The sequence below is a fragment of the Liolophura sinensis genome, chromosome 8 (genome assembly GCF_032854445.1).
Source record: "Liolophura sinensis isolate JHLJ2023 chromosome 8, CUHK_Ljap_v2, whole genome shotgun sequence".
NCBI lineage: Eukaryota > Metazoa > Mollusca > Polyplacophora > Chitonida > Chitonidae > Liolophura > Liolophura sinensis.
The window spans coordinates 56,925,959-56,951,959 of NC_088302.1; the positions used below are offsets into that span (position 1 = coordinate 56,925,959).

General features: G+C 42.6%; 1 protein-coding gene across 2 annotated transcripts in view; it reads right to left on the reverse strand.

Moving 5' to 3' along the window:
• Positions 1-2,920: 2,920 nt before the first annotated feature.
• Positions 2,921-26,001, reverse strand: part of LOC135472260 (glycine receptor subunit alpha-2-like) — an 85,842-nt gene continuing 62,761 nt past the window's right edge. Inside the window, exons 3-8 of one of the 2 annotated variants that reach the window (XM_064751674.1) lie at positions 23,650-23,717; positions 17,114-17,340; positions 15,274-15,356; positions 6,076-6,210; positions 4,792-5,195; positions 2,921-4,362 (exon numbers count right to left, since the gene is read on the reverse strand). In XM_064751674.1, the coding sequence (XP_064607744.1) occupies positions 4,198-4,362; positions 4,792-5,195; positions 6,076-6,210; positions 15,274-15,356; positions 17,114-17,340; positions 23,650-23,717 (1,082 nt within the window). In that variant the 3' untranslated portion in view covers positions 2,921-4,197. Of the gene's footprint in view, positions 4,363-4,791; positions 5,199-6,075; positions 6,211-15,273; positions 15,357-17,113; positions 17,341-23,649; positions 23,718-26,001 lie in introns of both variants that reach the window. The other variant, XM_064751673.1, reaches the window with a different exon arrangement.

The window sequence follows — 26,001 nt, forward strand, 5'->3', positions numbered from 1 at the left end:
ATAATTTATCAACTGTGAATAAGCAGATTCACAGGTTTCAAAAAAGCACTCAAAAGAAAACCAATGTTTTTGGCATGAGGGGGGTATTTTAAGAAGGAAGACGAAAGATTTGGGGAGTGACTTTACCCCCATAATTCTTCAAGTGAAGCACGTCGTGAAAATGATACACCTAAAAGAAGTAAACGACGAAGCTGATTGGGACACGTTTTTTGTTTGAAGCGTTAGTGAGAAGGCTCAAAACTGATTCACGAAACGCCTCTCCCAGGGAATAACATGTCTGCGCTTCCACACCTTTGGCGACATGGAAAGCCAGTGAATGATTTCATATGCATTACAAAGTAACAAATTAAGTTCTTCGTTGACGTTTATTCTTTGTAACGATGCGTTCGATGTATTACTGTTGAGTACTGACAAAGGAACAAATGATTTGGCGGATAACGATTTACACGACGGCTTAGCTAAATATAACCAATGGTTTTGAGGATTTATCTTTAAATGGTTTGTTAACATATCATCGGAGGAAATACACTCGTGTTGACAGTAAGCGCCCTAGAAATACTCACAGTCTCCTCGTACTGTAGGAACGACTATGTATAATCAAAACAGAGTAACTTAGGTCACACAGTATTGGGAAAGACATATCATTCACTTTAAGTTAAAAATACTGGATTATATTCACAAATAGCTCTGACCACGCGATTCTTCCACTCGATCAATCAGACTCACAATAAAACTTAATCTTAATATGTACAGGTGTAAAGGTAAACCGATCCCCAAACTTAATATATCTTATTAAACGTCAAACAATGATATTGCAATTAATACTGAAAAATAACGCCCGCAAGTATAAACGAAACGGCCTGCAAGCAAATAACGGCCGATTGTCCAGCAGAATAAGATGAAAAACTTAACAAATGGCGGGAATACAGTCTTTAGACATTTGACCATCACCATTATAATGGGGGTAAACTGTGGCTGTCTAAATGTTGACGGTCAAGTCTACACAGTGCTAGAGGTGAGTGTAGTTATAGCACTATATAAAGTCTGATAAAAGCACTACCTGGGTAGAAAGAGTCAACGATTAGCTGACATGTATTAACATCAAATATACGAAGACTTCTAGACCGACAACTGTACAGATCTATGTAAAACAACGAGACAGTGGTAGGCTACCTACCGTATAGCACTTGGTACATTCCTAACATGGATATGTCTGCCCTGGTAGAACGCACAACCTAGGCAGACCTGCACAAGTACACTCCTAACTCGTATCTTTTTAATCCAAGGTGCGATGAGCGCGCAAAACCTAGGAAGTACGCTCCTTAAATGTGTCTGCCGGGACCTACAATCCGCTATGAATGAGCCCACAGCCTGGGCAGATCTGCTTAAGTACACTCCTCACATTTGTCTGCCGGGGGGAGCGTACAGCCTGGGCAGATCTGCTTAAGTACACTGCTCACATATATCTGCCGGGTGGAGCGTACAGCCTGGGCAGATCTGCTTAGGTACACTCCTCACATATGTCTGCCGGGCGGAGCGTACAACCTGGGCAGATCTGCTTAAGTACACTCCTCACATATGTCTGCCGGGCGGAGCGTACAACCTGGGCAGATCTGCACAAGCACACTCCTCACATATGTCTGCCGGGCGGAGCGTACAACCTGGGCAGATCTGCTTAAGTACACTCCTCACATATGTCTGCCGGGAGGAGCGTACAACCTGGGCAGATCTGTTTAAGTACACTCCTCACATATGTCTGCCGGGCGGAGCGTACAACCTAGGCAGATCTGCTTAAGTACACTCCTCACATATGTCTGCCGGGCGGAGCGTACAACCTGGGCAGATCTGCTTAAGTACACTGCTCACATATGTCTGCCGGGCGGAGCGTACAACCTGGGCAGATCAGCTTAAGTACACTGCTCACATATGTCTGCCGGGCGGAGCGTACAACCTGGGCAGATCAGCTTAAGTACACTCCTCACATATGTCTGCCGGGCGGAGCGTACAACCTGGGCAGATCTGCACAAGCACACTCCTCACATATGTCTGGCGGGCGGAGCGTACAACCTGGGCAGATCTGCTTAAGTACACTCCTCACATATGTCTGCCGGGCGGAGCGTACAGCCTGGGCAGATCTGCTTAAGTACACTCCTCACATATGTCTGCCGGGGGGAGCGTACAACCTGGGCAGATCTGCTTAAGTACACTCCTCACATATGTCTGCCGGGCGGAGCGTACAGCCTGGGCAGATCTGCTTAAGTACACTCCTCACATATGTCTGCCGGGCGGAGCGTACAGCCTGGGCAGATCTGCTTAAGTACACTCCTCACATATGTCTGCCGGGCGGAGCGTACAGTCTGGGCAGATCTGCTTAAGTACACTCCTCACATATGTCTGCCGGGCGGAGCGTACAGCCTGGGCAGATCTGCTTAAGTACACTCCTCACATATGTCTGCCGGGGGGAGCGTACAGCCTGGGCAGATCTGCTTAAGTACACTCCTCGCATATATCTGCCGGGTGGAGCGTACAGCCTGGGTAGATCTACATATGTACACTTCCTATATGTCTGCCGGGGCGGAGCGTACAACCTGGGTAGATCTACATATGTACACTCCTCATATGTCTGCCGGGGCGGAGCGTACAGCCTGGGCAGATCTGCTTAAGTACACTCCTCACATATATCTGCCGGGTGGAGCGTACAGCCTGGGCAGATCTGCTTAGGTACACTCCTCACATATGTCTGCCGGGCGGAGCGTACAACCTGGGCAGATCTGCTTAAGTACACTCCTCACATATGTCTGCCGGGCGGAGCGTACAACCTGGGCAGATCTGCTTAAGTACACTCCTCACATATGTCTGCCGGGCGGAGCGTACAGTCTGGGCAGATCTGCTTAAGTACACTCCTCACATATGTCTGGCGGGCGGAGCGTACAACCTGGGCAGATCTGCTTAAGTACACTCCTCACATATGTCTGCCGGGCGGAGCGTACAACCTGGGCAGATCTGCTTAAGTACACTCCTCACATATGTCTGCCGGGCGGAGCGTACAACCTGAGTAGATCTGCATGTGTACACTCTTCATATGTGTCTACGGAAGAGGAGCGCACAACTTGGGCAGGCGTACATAAGTACACTGCTCACATATGTCTGCCGGGGCTTAGCGTACAACCTGGGCTGATCTATATATGCACACTCCTCACATTTATTTGCCGGGCGGAGAGCACAACCTAGGCAGACCTACATAAGTACACTTCCCATATGTCTGCCGGGGATGAGGGCAGGTCTACATAAATAAGCACACTCCTCATATGTCTGCCGGGGCGGAGCGTACAACCTGGGCTGATCTACATATGTACACTCCTCATATGTCTGCCGGGGCGGAGCGTACAATCTGGGCAGATCTACATATGTACACTTCCCATTTGTCTGCCGGGGCGGAGCGCACAACCTGGGTAGATCTACATATGTACACTTCCTATATGTCTGCCGGGGCGGAGCGTACAACCTGGGTAGATCTACATATGTACACTCCTCATATGTCTGCCGGGGCGGAGCGTACAACCTGGACAGACCTGCATAAATACACTGCTCAGATATGTCTGCCGAGGATGAGCGTACAACCTGGGCTGATCTACATATGTACACGCCTCATATGTCTGCCGGGGCGGAGCACACAACCTGGACAGACCTACATAATACACTGCTCACATACGTCTGCCGGGGCGGAACACTCAACCTGGGCAGAGCTATATAAATAAGTGTACTCTTCATATGCGTCTGCCAGGGTTGAGCGCACAACCTACGCAGCCCACAAAAGTACACTTCTTAAATGGGTGTTTCCCGGGACGAAGCGCACAACCTGAGCAGACCTACATAAGTAAACTCGTATCCCGAACCGAATCGTTGAATTGGAAGTACAACGATTTATATACCTAATTACATGCACACATGAATAGTTACAAGTAAACGCTGTCAAGTGGTTGTTAACAATTTAGCTGATAAAAGTAAGGCAAGTTCATCGACAGGACACCAGAACTGAAGTCTCCAATTTTACGTCACTTCGCCGTGTCTGAAATATCAGATCAGTTTTGGAATCCCTGACGACTTTACACATACAGACATGACGTGCGGGTTACAGAATCCGGAAGTGTAAGAATGTACATGCGCGGTGCCATGGAGACGGTCTTGAGGAGCCCACTATCTCGTGAACTCGACCATATATATTAACCAGTACACGGCGTTGAACACAATAAACGCCAGTGGAAACATCAACCGTGACATTTTATCCACATTATTCGCCTTCCTCAGCCCAGACTGGTCTTTCTTGGCTTTTGAAAATCTTCTCCCAGCACTTCTCTTATTCTGAAGCACAAAAGAGAACATAGATTTATTTTCTGCGTTGATTGGTGCTTTACACCATAACCTAGAATATTTATGAGGCTGGTTAGGCTTACAGACGGAAGAAACCATAGAGGAATCAAGAAATCAATGGCCATAACCCTCCAGGTAGTTGACAAAGTATAAGGCAACCACAGGTAACTAGTTTCACGTGTAACTTCAAAACGGTAGAAGTTATTATTTTTTTATTATGCATGTATCTCAAAACAATAGACGTTACATGTAACATGATATGAGCTTTTTTTGGCTCAATCTCGTCAAAATAGAAGCGCATTTTAAACCTCAGAAATCAAGCCGCCATTATTTCTATCGACTATGCATAGACTTTCAGGACGAATGCAATATTTGTTTAGTCTGCATCAAAAAAACGATTCAGGTGTGTCGAGTGTTCACCTTAGGGTTCCCATTCAGCGTATGTGTTGGCCTGTTGACGAGTTCCATGGCCTCTTCGTCCACACTGTGTCGACTGGTGCGACCCTGCTTCCTGGCCATTACGTTCACCACAGCAAACTCGACGAGTCCAGCGAAGACGAAGAGAAGGCAGGCGGACATCCAGACATCGATAGCCTTGATGTAGGAGACCCGGGGTAGAGAAGATCGGGCGCCGGAGCTCTGCGTGGTCATGGTCAGGATCGTAAGCACCCCGAGGGAGATCCGGGCAGGAATAGCGTCCACGTTCAGCCAGAAGGACACCCAGGAAAGGATGACGATGAGGATGCTGGGCACATAGATCTGGATGATGAAGTAGCCGACTTTCCTCTTCAGGTGTAATTTTGCCTCCAGACAGGTGTAATTGGCTGCTGACAGAAAGTCAGAATTACAAGTACCTTTTAATGAGCGTGCAGTCTAGTACTAAACAGCCATGCACAGGCCACGAGGAATTCATACAGCGGCTGCCATTCTCCACAGTACAGCTCCACCAAAACACGGCAAGTCACGAAATCAAGGTAAATGTAACGACAAAGCACAAAGTGACAAACATAGTCAGTGCGCATTCACACCTTGACATTCATGTCTCAAAACTGCACAATACCACTTTGCTATGAGTATTTGTCAAAACCTCAAAACGAAGTAGACGTTTATCAAGAGTTTAAAAGACTGAAAATTGAAAAGATTCAAGAATGAAAAGTTTAGAGCATTCCTTAAATAATATAATGGGCTTCTGGACATGCTTACGTACAGCTTCCCAATGGGAAGAGATAATCACTTAAAACAAATCATCATACATCATTCCGTGGAAACAAGAACATGCAATACATGTACAGAAATTAACACGTTCAGGCAATGAAGGCGTCAGCAGCATCTGTATCATCAACAATACGGGTGATTACCACAGCCTGTAAAGATATCACAAGATCAAACAGTACTGAAAAGAAACGCCAGTAAACTAACTAGCACAATGTGAAAAGAATCGGGCAGTGCATAAAAATTCGATTTTTTTCTTCGCAACGATCACGTTAAGACATTGACGGGTAATGTAGTCAATAGTTAAGGACAATTTGCTGTTAATTAATAGTGAACATTGGTAAAGTAATTTTCTAAAATTGTATATAGTTGTAAGGCAAATGTAGATTCCGGTATCATTATAAACTGAAGCTTAATCCTTGTGTATATACAAGGTCTATCCGAATCCATGCATTATAACAGCATCATGTATAACGGTGCATCTGTACTCACTCCCGCCATAGGTTTTCGTGCAATCGTGTAATGTTGTATCCAGCAGATCGAACTGCGGCAACTCCAATCCTTTCTTGATTTCCAGAGCGTCCTGTTCAAACCATTCAAATACCATGGACGCTGTGGTGTGACCGTCTGTAAAATTTAAAACATAAAAGTCTCAGAATTCAGAATGTCAAACTATCAAATTGGTACATTTCATATACTTTGAGTTAGCATAACAAATTAGAACATTGTATATGTGCTCAACAGATTAAATAACAGATTAAAACACTTCATATATGTGATTCGTATGAAACATTAGAACACGTAATATGTGCAAAGTTCACATAACAAATAGGAAGATTTTACATCTGAAGAATTCACATAAAAACTGTGGCCAGCCGAGGATAGAAATCAAGGAGAACCGAATTTCAGTAAACTGTTTGTGTAAAAATAATGTGTTTTCCATGCTTCTTCTCACAAATTGATTGAATACAGCACGTGTGTGGAATGTGACCGACAGGTAACAGCGATTAATGCTAATGTCCTAAGAGAGGTGCGCTTACGACTTCGCCGCGAGATTAGTTTGTTTAATAACTTCGCCTTTCGGGGCATTCATTATCATATTTTACCATTACCTTACCTGCCGTATTGTCTGCTTTGCAAAACATCAGTCAACCAGCCATGTCATGTTGACTTATCTATGTGAAAGTGAACTTTGCATCAATATCTGTCTGGGACAGCTTTCAGACCTGTGTACGTGCGAAAGTCGGTGATTACATCAAGACGTGTGAAAGTCTCTGATCACATCAAGACGTACGAAAGTCTGTGATCACTTCAAGACGTGTGAAAGTCTGTGATCACATCAAGACGTGTGAAGTAGGAGATCAGAAGATTGTGGATGTGTAGACAGAACACGAACTGCACTGTTGTCTGCACGCCTTGCCTGGACAACTTCTGCTGACGGATAAGTTTATTTGTTTATTAATTTAATTGTTGATGTGCCTTTGAAACTGATTACAAACGCTGATCTGCAGGACTGTCAGATGGAATCTGAAAAGGCATTGATTTTGCTATATACGGTCGAGCTAGCTAGCAGGTAGTGATGAATAATAAGAAAACAGATGATGACGATTATTAAATAATAAGAAATAAAATTACATTTTCCCAAATCAATGATGTAAGTCATCCAGATGAATGGGAGAACGACACAGACACGATACATCTTATTAGCAATAATTTCTTTAATTAGACTTGCGAACTTTTGAGCGTCCTGGTCTGTGTGAGAAACTCCAGTAAATACACGGGTTCCTAATTCGATATTGAGGATTTGGCACATTGTCTTCACAGGTCAGAACGTAATCGTCTTTGCGATACTTAATTAAGTCTTATAAGATGTTATTCTAATGTTGCATTAAGCTTAGAGACAGAGGCGCCGACAATAGCTAGCCAACTCCATCTAAGCAACTACATAAAGGAGAAAATTAGTCAAATGGTAGCTCCTCGCAGTCGAGGTATATGAGGTGCGAGAAGAGTGGCAGACCTCTGACAGTTCGGCGGCAGTGATTAATTGGAAGGATTGCTCAAGATGTCCGCAGTAATGAATACTAATTGATATATACAACAACTAGGGCAGTAGCGGGTTTGTAAATAACGGACAGTATCCACTAATCTCAGAGAATGACTTTAAGTAAATTTCATCTAAGTCCGTCTGGGACGCATTATATCTAGCCCAGACTACGTTGCCTCCCGCGGACTCAATTTGTTCCTGGTAGCGGTGGATGAGACACGGTCCTAGACATCAGAGAAAACTGTTTTACATCCGGCCGTCCTACTCAAAACAGTTTTCCCAATTATCCATGGTCAGTGCCAATTTTTAGCCCTACCCCACCTTCCTGTAGACAAGGTAATGCCACTCTCAACCACCCCCCCCCCACCACTCTTCCCACCAGACAAAAGTCTATATACTCTTACCGGCATAGACACGTCCTAAACTCTGAAGATGCGAAATGAAGTCAACAAATCGAGGGGTGTACTCGGCAAATGTTACTGACGACTTACTAGCAATCAGTCTCTCGTGTAAGGCAATTTCCACTCTCAATAAATTTAGTCGTAGATATAAATCCTTCTAGCGCCCACGTAACGTTACCTGTGGGCTTCTTATATTTCTGTACGGCCCTTTTGCAGCCTGCAGTCTCGAATGCATTTAATGATATAACAGGTGTGTGATCACACGTAACCTGTGGATCAGTGACGACGGTGTGATAATAGATGTGTGATCACACAAGACCTGTGCATCAGCGACGGAATAATGATAATAGGTGTGATCACACCTAACTGGTGGATCATCAACGGCAGTCTGATAATAGGTGTGTGATCACACCTAACTGGTGGATCAACAACGGCAGTCTGATAATAGGTGTGTGATCACACCTAACTGGTGGATCAACAACGGCAGTCTGATAATAGTTGTGTGATCACACGTAACCGCTGGATCAACGGCGGCAGTCTGATAATAGTTGTGTGATCACGCTTAAAGGATACATTAAAAGGAACTCTAAAACAGAGATTATGTTTTTATGTCAAATAAAAAAAGTTATGCCCCGGAATTTTGTTAAAAAAAATTTCATTTTGGGGGTATTTTTATACCTGTTAATTACCCCCTCTATATTATGCATATTTTCCGTCAACGGTGGTTTTTTTTTCGAAAATTACGTCATTGTTGATCTTGCTCCGAAGTCGGAGAACACCCTAAAGTACCCCCAGCCCGGTGAACCGTGTCGCTACAGTGCGGCCAAGGTGACATGTGCACAGATACTGCATGCCTTCTGCGAGCCAGGTTAGTACCCCATCAGCACCTCTACACACGCCCCCATTGGACATTTTTTCCGCACCCCCGTCCCCATTCGGTCTATCCCCAGTAGAGTTCTTTTTAAACAGGGATCATCGTTGACCTCACCCCTGCAAGCTACTTAATTTCCGGAATGGCCGCTGGGTGTTAAAAAAAATGTACTATGAAGAAAATTTTCTACAAAAGCGAAAGTTGAAAAATTTGGTTATACCGTTATATGTTATTGCATATCATAATCCGCATATTCAGAAATAAAACCAAAGCGTTTCATATATCATTTATCCTGTGAATTATTAATGATATAGCAAGGTAAACGGTATCTGATCACACAAAATCGTGGAATGTCGGTCACTTGGACACTTTACCTTAACCAGTCTTATTCTTAATTGTTAAATTGTAGCGCTAAGTCCATTTCTGATACAATCTGATACTAAGCCTATAACCACCACACCTTTACGTATAACCACCTCAACTTTACCTATTAGTGTATACTACGCCTATAGCTACCACCCCTTTACCGATTAGTGTATACTAGCCCTATACCCACCACACTTTTACCTATAACCACCACACAACCTATAACCACCACATCTTTACCTATAACCACCACACCTTTACCTATGACCACCACACCACCTACAACCACTTCAGCTTTACCTATTGGTGTATACAACGCCTATAACCACCACATCTTTACCAATAACCACCACACCTTTACCTATGACCACCGTACCACCTATAACCACCACATCACCTATAACCACTTCAGCTTTACCTATTAGTGTATACAACGCCTATAACCACCACACCACATATCACCACCACACCACCTATAACCACCACACCTTTACCTATTAGTGTATATCAGGCCTATAATGACCACGCCTTTACCTGTTAGTGTACACTAGGCCTATAACCACCACACTTGCACCTATTAGTTTTTTTATTTACAGAAGAAAAACTGTGTACATGAAGATTGCAGTCTTTTGATGTTTTGTAATTTCTGGTGAATTCTGAGCTTTATTGTTAGCATCTTGTTTTACGCCTGTATATATTTGATACATTTCGTGCAAAACTCCAGGCGCGAAGGATCGGCGTACGGTAGCCTGCAAGTGGTGTGTCTCCTCCAAACACCGGGGCAATAATACAATATAATAGTGCTATTACAGCCCGGGGCTGTTGGCAAGGCAATCCGCTGGAGCTGGTAGCAACAATGTCTTTCCCACATCCCGCAAACTGACGGTAAAACGTTACCAGAATATCAGCAGTATTACTTGGTACGTACATCAACATACTGACCACATGAAAATGTGAATAGTCAGTACAATTCAGCCATATGTGGAGCTCCTATAAGACGATAAAGCCGCAAGTCACCTGGTGGTATTTGCCTTGTCGACTAGTCCAGTGACAATATGACAGACTCTACTCCGTAAGTCGTGAGTAACCTGGTGGCATTTCTTCTAGACTAGTCTAATGAAAATAGGCCAAGCTCTAACCCGTCAGTCGCGATCACCTGGTGGAATTTGTCTGATCGGCTAGTCTAATGAGAACAGGGCAAGCTCTAATCCGTAAGCCGCGATCACCTGGTGGCAATGGTCTGGTCGACTAGCCCAAAGAAAATATGGCAAACTCTAATCCGTAAGCCGAGATCACCTGGTGGAATTTGTCCTTTCGATTAGTCTAATGAGAACAGGGCAAGCTCTAATCAGTAAGCCGCGATCACCTGGTGGCAATGGTCTGGTCGACTAGCCCAAAGAAAATATGGCAAACTCTAATCCGTAAGCCGAGATCACCTGGTGGCATTTGTCCTTTCGATTAGTCTAATGAGAACAGGGCAAGCTCTAATCAGTAAGCCGCGATCATCTGGCGGCGTTTGTCTAATCGACTAGCCCAAAGTAAATATGGCAAACTCTAATCCGTAAGCCGAGATCACCTGGTGGCATTTGTCCTTTCGACTAGTCTAGTGAGAACAGGGGAAGCTCTAATCCGTAAGCCGCGATCACCTGGTGGCATTTGTCTGGTCGACTAGCCCAAAGAAAATATGGAAAACTCTAATCCGTAAGCCGCCATCACCTGGTGGCATTTGTCCTTTCGACTAGTCTAATGAGAACAGGGCAAGCTCTAATCCGTAAGCCGCGATCACCTGGTGGCATTTGTCCCTTCGACTAGTCTAATGAGAATACAGCAAGCTCTAATCCGTAAGCCGCGACCACCTGGTGGCATTTGTCCTTTCGACTAGTCTAATGAGAACAGGGCAAGCTCTAATCCGTAAGCCGCGATCACCTGTTGGCATTTGTCTAGTCGACTAGTCCAAAGAGAACTGGGCAAGCTCTAATCCGTAAGCCGCGATCACCTGGTGGCATTTGTCCTTTCGACTAGTCTAATGAGAACAGGGCAAACTCTAATCAGTAAGCCGCGATCACCTGGTGGCATTTGTGCTGTCGACTAGTCTAATGAGAATATGGCAAGCTCTAATCCGTAAGCCGCAATCACCTGATGGCATTTGTCTGATCGACTAGTCTAATGAGAACAGAGCAAGCTCCAATCCGTAAGCCGCGATCACCTGGTGGCATTTGTGCTGTCGACTAGCCTAATGAGAATACAGCAAGCTCTAATCCGTAAGCCGCGAGCTGACGTTGCAATTTGTTAAACTCTACAAGACATAAGACATTTGTCCTATTTACACTTTACCAATTGCATTCGATGAATGGATTCGACAAATCGCACTGTGTGAAAGTGGCTTTATTGAAGTGTTATGTTCTAACTCGTCAGATCCGCCCCGTCACCAGAAGGGTTCAGTCAGCAAAGGTTTAGCCACAAGCCTGAACACATCCTGCTCTACCATCCATCAGCCTTCACATCCAGACTCCTGACAACAAGATATCACCCACGTGGCTTTTAAAGGCGAATTTTGATTAAACATTGATGATTTTTTTTTTCAAAACGTGAGATTAATGTCTTCTATTTTTTATTTAGGTCCAGGCCTAGGGCTATGTAAGGCGGGAAATCGACAAGTAGATGAGATGACGTTGGTGCAGATGGCGATACTCCAGGGCGAGGGTTGGGTGACAGGTGCACTGGGGCGTGTCCAGAGGTCATGTGATCCGGAACAATCTCTTGTTACCAGAAACAACGGAGTCCACTGTGAACCAAAGCTGCGCAGTCCAACCCGTTCATAACAGAGACGGTGTCGTTTAGATTGGAGACCTCATCGGAAATCCTCGGCTTCAAAGTCACCGAGAGAAACAGTTTGCAATTATTTCCTCTGCCGCACTATAAATCAATGTTTCACTGTGGAGATGAAAAAAAGTACATCTAGGATTCGATGGAATCCATTTGGTCAAATCGCCCAGATTAAATTCAGGAAACAATCAGTTCCGACTCGGACGGGTATAGAAATAATGACTTCTCAAAGAAGGATCTTGTTTAATCCGGGGCTCTAGAAAAAGCTTACAAGGGATTAGTCTAACATTAAATATCACTTTGGAGCTCCACACCAAAATTCCCAAAAACCTCAAGTTTCGTCCCACATTCTCCTCAAGGAACACGTACCGAATGTTTTGTCCGGAAACCCGAAAGAAATACAATATGCTTCAGCTCTTAGAGAAAAACAGCTGGAAAGGGCAATGCTCCGGTTCCCCTTACATATCTTAAGGTTTTTACCAACGACGTAGAAATCTTTCAGTTAGTACAGGCGCTGGGTTGTCCAGATTAGAAATGGAAATTTTCTAACAGTTTTTCATTATCGAGCCTTGCCGTGAAACATGAGTTTACCAAAGGTCTAAATATTGGGCTCTAAGCTGTCGCGTTTCTGAAGCATCGAGAAGGTGTTTTTTGTTTTAAAAATGGTGACTAGGGAGCAGATATCCCAATACAGCCAGTGTTTTGTTTTAGGCTGACGTCTCTGCAGATATTTTATTCTGATCAGAGGACAGAGAAGTACGGCATCTGTTACTGCACAGAACAGATATCGGCGAATAGAGGAACAGCTGCGGACCTCGTTATGCTATAACATGCGTAATCTTTCTGGTAAAGTGAGCAACACTAAAACTACTCGCCAACACAAGCTACCGCTAGGATGTAAATATTATACTGTTTGTGTCAGCATTTGGCAAAACGAGAACCAGAAAGAACCGAAAAGAATATATCTAATGTGTTTCTTGCACGTGAAATTTTGAATAGCTTTCACTCCAAATCACAACGCTAATGGCGTTCGCATCTTTCCACTTGAGTTAGCTAATAGTAATTATAATTGCCTTGTCATATTTTTATTTGTTTACTGAAATATTTAAATTGTCCCTTAAATGCAAATGGGAGGCTTCAAAGGCAGAATTAATGAAGTCGCAAAGTTATTCTTCTGTAGAAGTTTGCGTTAAGAAAAGCTCTTTTGAATTACTTTAATTTCTTTCAACCCGTGGAACGTCTTTTGATAGTTCTCTGAAAGTGTGAAAGATGTATTATCGAGTACAATTAAGTGAAATTGTATTGACTGAGTGGACATTCGTATGCCACTCCAGAGATCATTTCTTAACGAATGTTCCGTTGAGGGCTTTGTAATACTCATGGATAGCACATAAACGTCATATGCATGTATGCTGGCCTTGAACATAAGTACGGGTTGCCAGCGTGAGATTCCTTCTTCATGCCCTGATCCCCAAGCATACTGCAATATGTAATGTCCTCTTCACGGCGCTGTACGAGTGTAGACAACGATCCTAAGAACTTGATCAGCAAACCGATATATAACTAACAGCAAACCGATGTACAACTGACTGCAAAGATGTACAGCTGACATCAAACCGATGTACAACTGACGGCCAAGATGTATAACTGATAGCAAAGATGTATAACTGACAGCAAACGGATGTATAACTGACAGCGGAGATGTATAACTGATAGCAAACCGATGACAGCTAACAATGTATAACTGACAACAAACCGATGTACAACTGACAGCAAAGATGTATAACTGACAACAAAGATGTATAACTGATAGCAAAAAGATGTATAAATGACAGCAAAGATGTATAACTGACAACAAAGATGTATAACTGATAGCAAAAAGATTTATAAATGACAGCAAAGATGTATGACTGATAGCAAACCGATGTACACGTGACATCAAACCGATGAACACGTAACAGCACCTATGTACAACTGACAGCAAAGATGTATGACTGATAGCACAGATGTATAACTGACAGCAAAGATGTATAACTGACAGCAAACCGATGACAACGAAGATGTATAACTGACAGCTAAAATTTATAACTGAAAGCTAACCGATGTATAAATGACACCAACAGAGGTATAACTGACAGTAAAGACGTATAACTGAAAGCACAAATGTATAGCTGACAGCAAACCCATGTATAGCTGATAGCAAACATGTATAACTGACCGAGAAGATGTATAACTGACAGTAAACAGATTTATAACTGACAACAAATAGGTATAACTGACAAGTAAGATGTACAACTAACAGCACAGATGTATACCTGACATCAAGGATGTATAACTGATAGCACAGATGTATAACTGACAGCAAAGATGTATAACTGACAGCTAAAGATGTATAATTGAAAACAAAGATGTATAACAGAGAGCGAAGATGTACAACTGACAGCAAAAGATGTATAACTGACGGCAAACGGATGTATTACTGACAGCAAAGATGTCTAACTGACAACAATGGTGTATAAATGACAACGAAGATGTATAACTCATAGCAAAGATTAAAACTGGCATCAGAGATGTATAACTGGCAACAAAAGATGTATAGCTGACAACAAAGATGTATAACTGACAGAAAAGATGTATTACTGATAACAAATATGTATAACTGACAGCAAAGATGTATAGCTGACAGCAAATATGTATAATTGACAGCGAAGACGTATAACTAACAACACAGAGGTATAACTGAGAGCAAAAAGGTATAACTAAGGACAAAGATGTATAACAGAGAGCAAAGGTGTATAGCAAACAGCAAAGATGTATAACTGACAGCAAAGATGTATAACTGATAGCAAAAGATGTATAACTGACAACAAAGATATATAACTGACAGAAAAAGATGTATAACTGAAAACAAAGCTATATAACTGACAACAAAGATGTATAACTGACATCGAAGATGTATAACTGACAACGAAGATGTATAACTGATAGTAAAGAAGTATAATTGATGGCAAATACAAACAGACCCAAAAGCTCCCAAAACCTCTTACCAATTGTAAGAGTGAAAAAAAAATACAAGAAACTTTTTCGGATAATCTTGCTACACTATTTTTAAAGCAAATATCTGTATATAATAACTTATTGAAATACATTTATTATAAATATGAAACATAGAAATTACTTACAGCTTTCCAAAGATATGCTGCATATTTGTGAATCAAATGGGTACTTGTGCAACTTCATTTGGCAGCTCAGGGTAAGAGATAATCTGACAATAAAAGAGAATAACTCATTTAGAAATCCGTGTTGTATCAGTTTGTGAAAAATAATGGCACATTGATAACAGAATATTTGATCTGTAAGATGAGATATTGATTAAAATAGAAATAGATATCTGGTAATGGTGTATTCCCAAGAAGGCGACAAATTCTGGGGATTCTACGCTGATTATAGTCCCAGGGGAAGACTTGCTTTCTTATGAAGGATGGCCTGGAGTAATTCAGATGTACATCATTCACCAATTCCTGCTCCATTCACTCAAGTTTGGCTTCACACCAAGTGAGAGCTGTGATGCCCTTTTAATAGTGCTACAAGACCCATCTCGTTGTATAACTGATCTTTCACATCCACCACGAAATTGATCTCTTTTGAGCATAATTTACACGTGGTTTTCTAAACGACACTAAATTCAATACTCAGAGAACCGACCCGAGAGCGATTACCTTCCAATTTTGTAGAAATAGACAGTTCTGCTCAATGAAGAACTCAGTTCTTTTGTTTAGGTGGCCTCATAAAAATAAATTTCTGCCACACGATAAAAGCCCATTTCTTCAGCTGTCGTTTAAGGAGAATTTGGCTATCAGCATCAGTGTGAGCATTTTGACAGTGGTCCCTTTAAGGCGAGACAAATGACTCCTGGGAGACGCCATTATTAGCTACAATCCATCGACCAATCGGATACAGTCGTGGCATTTACCCAAGAGCTGTGTTGCCGGACGACGTTTCTAAAAATGACTTCATGTCGTTCGACTGGTCAAAGACCTAACGGCTAGTTACACTAACTGTTGGATGTGTGTGTACAAGTAAATTTTTGTTACTATCGTGGATTAATTTTGCATTCTTAATTCTGCTCTATTGCAAGACATGTGAACGAGAGGAACTGATAAAGTCTCAGCCCTTGAGACTGTGGCGGTCTAAGGCTAGTCAATGAGTTGTCCCTTTCAATCATGCAAAAATTAGAGACTGATGGGGATTTAACAGTGACTTGTCGATCGTCCGTCATGTACGTCACAGGCTAATGCCGCTCGAACTGGTCAGCTGCCGAACGCTCTGATCACTGGAGCCATTGATTCAAGTTAAGTTACTGGATCTGTCTTCGTCTTGTACCGTTAGAATAACGGGTCGTCTTCAAAGTTTGCTGACAGACCGCAGGTGGCAAGCTTCTCCAAGAACAGTTACTGTCTTCTGTCCTCTGTCCTGCTTACTTGGGCAGACTAAGCGTGTCTATTACCATTTTCTCTCCACAAGAATGCCACCTGTTCCTTGCGGACCTTAAGTTTCGTCATTACATTAACAATTTCACGTGCGTGTTACAGTAATTACCTTTTTTCAGCCAAATTAGGCCACTAGACTTATCCCCCTAGTAATGTACCTTTTACAATGATACAAAAAGCATGATTGTTTGAGGGTATCAAAAGCCGCACATCTCTTGGTGATGTATGTGGACCACATGTTGTGACTCAAACAGCAGGCCTTCCTCACCAAGTATCTCATTTCGTAAATTAGGCGTTGTAAACACGTAGGCAACACGTAAAACTTAGAAATGTGAAACTAAGCAAACACGTTGTCAGACTAGAGCTGTTGAAAACCAGAAATAGTTATGACAGTCTTCTAATTTTCTAAAATTCATATAGTTGTAACCTCAAGTTACTTCCCTGCGAAGAATGGGCTGTTACCTCAGAGACTAAGTGTCACTCATGACGTCTCGACCAAGTGATTGCATTCTACATATGAAGAAAGTCTAACCTAACACTGTATAAAATCTTGCCGTCCTTGTGGAGATGCATCATGCGGTTTTGTACGGTAACGTAATGGAAGTCAGCGCTTTTCTCGTTGGAAAAGAAAGTATCGGGCACCCAGAGTTCGTCCATAAACTTTGCGTCCAGCTCCAATGGTTCGTGATAGTCAAACCCCTGCCACTGCAGTCTTTGGTCGATCCACTTCTGTTGCAGGAAGATGCACAGCGAGTAATCCTGTTGGGACAGACAGAACGAAAAACTGATTAAATAAGGCTTAGTGGATAAAATAAGGTTTTATGGTCACTCTGAAAACCTAACAGAAGAGAACAAGCCGGACTTTCTCTTAACTAGTTTAGTGTGCTTACTAAAGCAGCAGGTTTTCACGCCGGAATCTTGGAGGCTGAGTAACAATCCGAGTTCGAGGATTGAGAAGGGATTCACCAGGATCCAGTCTAGACTACAATAGATTTCCGAGGGCAACACTCGTCAGAGACCGTCACAGTTTTATCCCAGAAGCCTTTCCAGACAGTCTTAGACCGATTAGACACGCTGCCACATGACGATCCGGAAACGCAATTTTAAAACGTGCGCGGAATATGTGGTTCTGACGAGGATTTTAATCATATAATGAACTCAGGCGTTCGTCAGTGTAGCTCGCGTCAACTAGTCACGGGTAAAACTAGTTAGCAAAATGTGCCTCATCATTCGGACTGATCCATGTTAACGACCATGTCGGGCCCGCCATCGAGAGGACAGCAGAAACTTGGGCTGTTAGGTCGGAGATAAAACAGAAATAAAACACGACCGAACTCCGAAAGAGCTAGTTCTTAGATCACAGTTTTGTGCTAGTGCAACTTAAGGTTATAAGAAGGGCTTAAATGTCTGTTCAGAAAGCGCAGTAGACCATTGGGAATAACGCCGTGTGTTTAGAGCTCGGGAGATGATCTCCTAAAACCATATGTTTTTTTACTTTCCTGGAAATGTGTCTTTGCAGTCGATAATTTTATGCGACTTAAGTCTCTACATCATACAACATTGTCAGTAGAAAGGGAATAAGATTTTTATAAAACAAGGGCGAACTACAAAAGTGTTACAACTACAGAAGTGTTACAACTACAAAAGTGTTACAAGACCTTCGAGATTAGCAACACTAAGAAAGGCTTGTATGTAGACAGATCTTAAACCAGACAAGTACAATTACGTAATAAAAAACGGAAAAACTATGTAACTATTCAGGCGAGTGGCTAAACTTCTCTGAAATATCGAAGAAACTTTGAAAGGTGACGTGTCAAGCTATATGCGTTGAGCAGCATCCTGCTTTTATTTTGATAACATTTGCGTATATATTCAACATACTAAGAAAAACAAACAAAATGCACAGATTCACGTATTTGCACTTTGCTACCTCTGATGTGAGCTAATTCTCAGTGACATTATATGTAGTCTGTAGGAATCTTGTCCTTGGCTAACATGGTTAACAGGTGAAGAAAAGTTGAACTAAACAATGAATCTTTATTACAATCTCAGAGAATATGACGAAATATAGCTCACAAAAATTGTTGAATTTGATCCAACACACGACAGATAGTTTCAAAATGTGTAATTGTATGCATGAATTCTTAGTTCGGGCTTCTATGTATTCAAAAGAGGAATAGTGTACAGAGAGAATTTTTCTCTGCATAAGCGCTGTAACCTTGAATATGTCGCAGAATGGGGTTTGTAGGGCTGAAATCAAATGCTCCTGCATCAGGAGGTAGTATTGGAAAATTAATGTGACCAAAAATAACATACTTCAATGTGAACCGTCTCTAAAATTGACATCTGCTTTTACTGATTGATTCCCAGTTTCTCCGAGGGTGGAGTGGAGAAGGAAGTAATTTGTAACAGGTCTTTTTGCTTACCCAAGGCTTTTCCCCCGTCAAGCTCAGACAAAAGGGTTAACCAGTTGTACTTCTCGACAAAGTGTAATGCTGAGCTGCGAGATGAACGGAATGTCGTCGCAAGCTTTTAACGCCTTGTTCATTGTATTAAGAAGCTAAATTCAAGTCATCAGTGTCAACAAAGATGGTCTTTTATTAGTCTGTGGAGCAATCTTCATAACTGCTTTATTGTTCTCGCTTCTGCGATTAAACGCAATAGTTAAAATTGGGCAAAAGTCAGAAAAGACATCCGGCCATCCAAACTGTAATGGTTTTTCTTAGTTCACGGAATCAGTAGAAGTGCATTTTCGCATTGAATGATGCTTAAAATATCTATTAAAATCAAATCTTTTTTGTTAAATGCATGTTCAGCAAACTCAAATTGTCTACTACCGTACAATCGTAAACTACTGTACAGTCATTCACTCCGGCCTTCCCGTCCTTAACATCGCTAGCTTTGTAATAACTCCAGCGAGACAATAAAACATAGTCGTAAAGTTTTACAGTTATGTTTATTACGTTTGAGTCATTTCCACGTAGGTGTAGCCATTATTACTTTGTTCTAAACCTGATTCTATAAATTGTTCTCACTGGTTGTTGTATATCCATCGAGTTTTTAACTGATTTTTTTTTCATAAAGAATATTACATATTAGGGCAAGTCGTATAAATATTTTAGTGTCAAGAATAAATTGAAATATTAAGTTACCCATATCATAAATCATCAGTAATACTCAGAAATGGCAAGAAATATTAGCGATTATTTGGATTTATGATTCTCAGAAGTGTCGTGATAGATTTGGCTGGAAATTTTTCTGACATTTTCAAATTTCCATCAGTTAGAGGCTGTCATGATTATGCTTTCTTTATCTATCTAGTATATGTTTATGCTGCCCGTGATTTACCTAGCGCATGTTTACTGCCGATGTATTCAGTCCATCAAATAGCTTTTACCAGCACTCTATAAGACTGACCAGACAGCCGGCAAATCACGTCAAATACAGTAACGCCGCCCATACATCATCGAGAGCGTATTTGCGAACTGGTTAACAAAGTGTTTTGTGGACTCAGATACAGATGCTGATGAAACAAGCCGGCCAAGGGTGACATCTATAGTGGATGATTGTTACAGATGATTGATTACACTGTTTAAGTCACACCATAGCGGAGAGCGAAACTATGAAATAACTAGGGTAAAGATAAGACTCTCGCTTGGACACACAACTTGTTGACTCAATCGCACAACCGGTCACATGACGTATTGGCTGAATCGCGAACCCGAACACACGACATGCTAGCCAAGTCGCTCACCCGAACACATCACGTGTTAGCCCAATCGCTCTCTTGTACATTTTGAGGTTTTGCCCAACTCACTTTCCCGGACACACGACGTATTAGCCAAATCAATCACCCGGACACATCACGTGTTAGCAATCGCTCTCTTGTACATATGAGGTTTTGCCCTAATCGCTTACCCGGACACTCGACGTATTAGCCAAATCAATCACCCGGACACACGACGTGTTAGCCCAATCGCTCTCTTGTACATATGAGGTTTTGCCCTAATCGCTCACCCGGACACACGACCTATTAGCCCAATCGCTGTCTTGTACATATGAGGTTTTACCCTAGTGGCTCACATGGAAACACCAAGCATTTGGTTCAATCATTCACCAGGACACATGACCTACTAGCCGAATCGTTGTCTTGTACATAAGCGGCTTTACCCTAACCGTTCACCTGGACACACCAAGCACTGATTCAATCGCTCACCAGGACACACGACCTACGAGCCCAATCGTTATCTTGTACATAGGAAGTTTTACCTTAGTCGCTCACCTGGACGCACCAAGCATTGGTTCAATTGCTCACCAGGACACACGAAGTTTTCGTTTAATCGCGCATTCCATTCATTCTTGCGAGGTGTTGGCCCAATAGCTCACACTGGCACACCGAGATATTGGTTTAATTCCTCGTCTGGTCACACGAGGAATTGGCTAAATCGCTCACCAGGAGATACGAGGAGTTGGCTCACTCGCTCACCAGGACACACGAGAAGTTGGCTCATTTGCCCACCAGGACACCCGAGAAGATGGCTCAATCGCTCACCAGGACACGATGTGCTGGCTCAATCTCTCAACCGGACACACGACGTCTTAGTGCAATCGTTTAATTCGTTTAATCGCCCATTCGGTCTTGCGAGGTGTTGGCTCAATCGCCAACTTACGAAGCTGGTTTAAGTGCGCGCCTGGTCACACGAGATGTTGGTTCAACCGCACCACCTGGACACAAGAGGAATTGGCTCACTGGCTCACCAGGACACACGAGGTGTTGGCTCAATCGCTCACTCGGACACAAGAGGAGTTGGCTCTATCGCTCACCAGGAGATACGAGGAGTTGGCTCTATCCATCACCAGGATATAAGAGGAGTTGGCTCAATCGCCCACCAAGACACAAGATATGTTGGCTCACCAGGACACATGACGCGTTGGCTCACCAGGACACACGAGGTAATAGTTTGTCATGTACATGACTTGTGGATTTATTCCGAACACAAGTGTATAAACTTGTGGATTTATTCCGAACACAAGTGTATAACACAATATTTAACAGCAGGCCATTAATCTTGCTAATGTTCTATCAGATAACGATGCATGGAATGTTGCCACTTGTAGCAGCCAGAAAATGCTGATACGGTTACCTGACAATGGTGTCATACATCTACGTCACCAGGACATACCACGGCTGCTCACCAGGACACACCACGGCCGGTCACGAGGACATACCACGGCTGCTCACCAGGACACACCACGGCCGTGCACCAGGAGACACTACGGCCGGTCACAAGGACACACCACGGCCGGTCACAAGGACATACCACGGCTGCTCACCAGGACACACTACGGCTGTGCACCAGGACACACCACGGCCGGTCACAAGGACATGCCACGGCTGCTCACCAGGACATACCACGGTCGCTACACCGGGGAAGAGCCGGTGGAATTTTTAATTAACGTTGTTTAGCGTGGCGTTTTATTAAATGTCAGTAAACTGTTGTAGTATAATGAGCAACTCGACAGAGTCTGATGAAATGTGCGCGAATTACATTATGCAGTCGCTGGCTAGTTTTGTTATTGGAGATGTGGTTTATTTGATCAAGATTCAGAGCCTGTTGTCAATCGTTTTAACGTTGACTGGAAATAGAGAACAAGACTCTGGCTGGAATTAGTGCCGCGACGTAATAATAAAAACATTGATGTTTTGACAGGCTCAATCTTTAATCAATCCACTCAAAAATTACTGTTCTCTCCGCTCCTAGTGAGGATGCCAGTGCAGGGGGCCTTTTAATTCTCTGGACAATTTGAAATTAAGTCAGTACAGATTACCGTGGAGGTTTTTATGAAATGTCGCATGGCAAATCATGTTAGAAAATAATATCAAAAATCGCTTAAGGAATACAAGAAATGAAAACAAGTTAATCTTAACGAGACGATATTAGCCATTTGGTAATTTTGATTATTTTTGGATACAATATTTAGTTAATAGCGGTTAAAAAATATTTTTATTAGAAAAGGTGATTTGGGATGTTAAACTTACCACGTACCATGGTGTAATGCAAAGTCTGCGCATTATGCAGCGATAAGAGATAAAAAGAATTGAATGTAAACTGCACCGTCTGTTTTGTATTTGTCTCCCTGATTTTGCCAGCTTTGTGGAATCTTTGAGGACAAAAGCAGAGTTGTCTCCCGAAAACTCATCGTGTTGACTGCGATTAGTCGCTCCATTACCTTTACTACGCAAACACGCTGTGATGTTGTAAAGGAGATCAGGGTGGGCGATGATTTAACTGTCTGCCAATAGCTATTTACGGTTAATGTGCCATGCCGGGCGAGACGATATCCAACCAGTTTATCTTCTTTACTTCCACCTCATTGGCTGTCTACGGCTTTGACAGATCACGTGATAGCTCTAGGGGTCATTGAGTACATTTGTTGGCATTGCTAACTGAGATTACAGAAGGAGGACAAAACCCATTAAAAGCCTAAAGGATCGGTTTGTCAGAAGATCTTCAGGTGTTGTTTAACACGCGTCAGAAGTCACGTTACGCTAACATCATTTGGAAAGATGTTGTGTCAGGCGGATGTAACTCATCGTGAAGTATGGTAACTAGGGCTCTATCTTTGCTGTTTGATAAGGGTTCTTGTAAGATCCTAACCGACATGGGAATTAACGTCCGTGGGTTAACAGCTGCTTTACGTGTACAGACCTGACCAGTATTAAAGACTTGTGTTCATTAAAACCTCTTGGCAAGCTTTCTGGATATGTAATAAGCAATTAAGTCTATTTTGCTGCTAGATTTGTCCACGCTATCTCAGGCTAATTACTTTTTGCTGGCCCGCAAGTTGGGGACAAAGCTCTAACGATTAGCCGGATGTCCCCTTCATTGGCAAAATGTCACGTGGGCTGATAAGCCGGGGCTTTTTCTCGGTTTGCTACGTTCGTTAGCGGGAGAAAAGCTGTCTCGTCCAGTAATTAAGTGACCCGATGCCTCGGCTCGATTCTTTAGACTACATAATCCTCTACATCGCCTGACCCAGCGGCCAGCACGGAGATAAAATATTTACCATAGTGGCTTCGTTAAAAGAATCCACACTGTAGACGTATATCTGTACTTGTACTTTCGTCGGGCCATCTGCAAGAGAAGAAAACATGTTTTTATAGGATTATGTGACGAGTTCGAACAAAAAATGCTGGCAAACAAGACGCCAGTGTATTCTCAGGAGCGCTTTGAAGCGTTCCTTGATAAATACAATCGCACGGAATAATTGACCCCCGCCATGAGAGATAATACTTCCCGGTGCCCCACAAGAACAACCCTAATTGCTATATTGCCTGAATTAATCTGTCATAAAGCCCTCGCAGTTCCTATGAACCGTAATTTCAATTGAGTGTCTAGAACGACTTCGTCGTTGTTCGAACGACGCCTTTCTTGGGTCTTTCTCGGCTAAGCTAAGCGTCTTTCAGTGAAAAGTTCCCGAGTTGCCAAGAATCACAAGATTCCTGACTCTTAGCTATCACAAGAGACAACTGGACGTGTCTATGGAATTATGCTACCTTCTAAGCACGCCGCTAAAATGATTATCAGATAAACCTTAAATACAATACCGCTAGTTTTCATCACCAATCTGAGCTGAGAACAGCTTCATTCTTTGATTAACCCATATATCTAGGAAACCTACCAAAGCGAAAGTTTGAAGACCGGTAACCAAGTCTGACTGAGGATATAATACGGTACATGTACATCAAACTACTTCACGGTGGTCTTTATTAGCCTAGCAGTCTTTGTCTTAATCCCGAACACAACAAATCTCTTAAACGACATCCAAGCGATGGTTTCCTAGGACGTACATACCGAGATAATCGATGGTGGGCATTTCCTATCGTGAAGAGAGTCAAATCCCCCGTGGACAAAGTGAATGTCACAGAATTAGCCTGGTGCAATTCTCTAATCGTTCTAAAAGCCGAGCCGTGGCACATAATTTGAAATTGAAAGAAAACTAGGCCCTCTGTATTTATTTATACTTTCTTGGTTTCGGCATGAAATGGCAATCATTTCCAAATATGCCTACCCAATGGACAGTGCATTCTTAAACATGACAATTTAGTACCTTACCGGTCTATCGTAAGCTAACGGTACACTGAAATGGCTCTCATAAGCCACCTGTATACCGAAATAAGACTAATAGAACTATACGCGGCAGAGGAAGACTTGTGTCTCGACGTTACTTGTCTAAGACACAAGGTAATGGTTTTGCATTGACTGCACAACCCTCCACCCCACCCCCACTCCCCACCCCTACCCCTACCCCCGCCAAAAAAAAGAGAAAAAACAAAGGGATCAGTGGGCTAATGAAGGCTGGTATAACCAACAAGCCCAGCTGACTTTCTTGTAACGAGCTAATCTGGGATGCCTGCTAATGATACCTGAAGGTTATTAACGACAGTATGTTTCCACAGTGTCTGTCTGAACACAGACGAAAACAACATGTCTTACAGCTAGAGTTGCAAAGTAACACTGTACTGTTATCCAGCTTTGTTCAAAGTAACACTGCACTGTTGTCCAGTTTTGTTCAAAGTAACACTGCACTGTTGTTCAGTTTTGTTCAAAGCAACACTGCACTGTTGTCCAGCTTTGTTCAAAGTAACACTGCACTGTTGTCCAGTTTTGTTCAAAGTAACACTGCACTGTTGTCCAGTTTTGTTCAAAGTAACACTGCACTGTTGTCCAGTTTTGTTCAAAGTAACACTGCACTGTTATCCAGCTTTGCGTATTCATTCACCAATATTTTGTTAAGTTTTTATCAACTTATTTACGTCAGTATAAACCTATTAAGTGTGATAAGTGTTGCTGGGCTGCACATCACTGAATATCAAGCTGATATTGCTGTATTCAGAAGTAAAGAAAATAAGGAAATATGTAACTGTATATTCACATAAAAGGAAACAGTAGAGAATAAAGAATCGAATTTATTCGTATTGCAAATGGGGAAGCTGGCATTCAGTGGATTAGAGAGAAGTTGACATTATTTTGTGATTTTTGTAAAGTGATTGTAGCGAATGTTGAGGGAACTGGACCTGTCAGTATATAAAGAGGATCAGGTTGCTCTTGAGTTGCGTAATGTTGTAGTTGAGTTTATTGATGTTAATGCCGAAACGTTACTTGGATGCGTAAAATTACAAGGTGAGCAAGTGGCTTTAAATCAACAGTTTTGAATTCTTCTAGAATGACAGCTTGTGATTTTCTTATTGAGTAAATGGGAAAGAGTAAGGGCATGTTTTTCTCAGAATATACCATGATAACACACGTCTGCGAAAAATAGTTGTATTCCGCCAGATCTTTGCGGAGTTGGCCTTACTCTGGAAACCATCCAGCTTCCGGATACAACAGAGAGCGTTGTGCACGACTTTTATCAGGT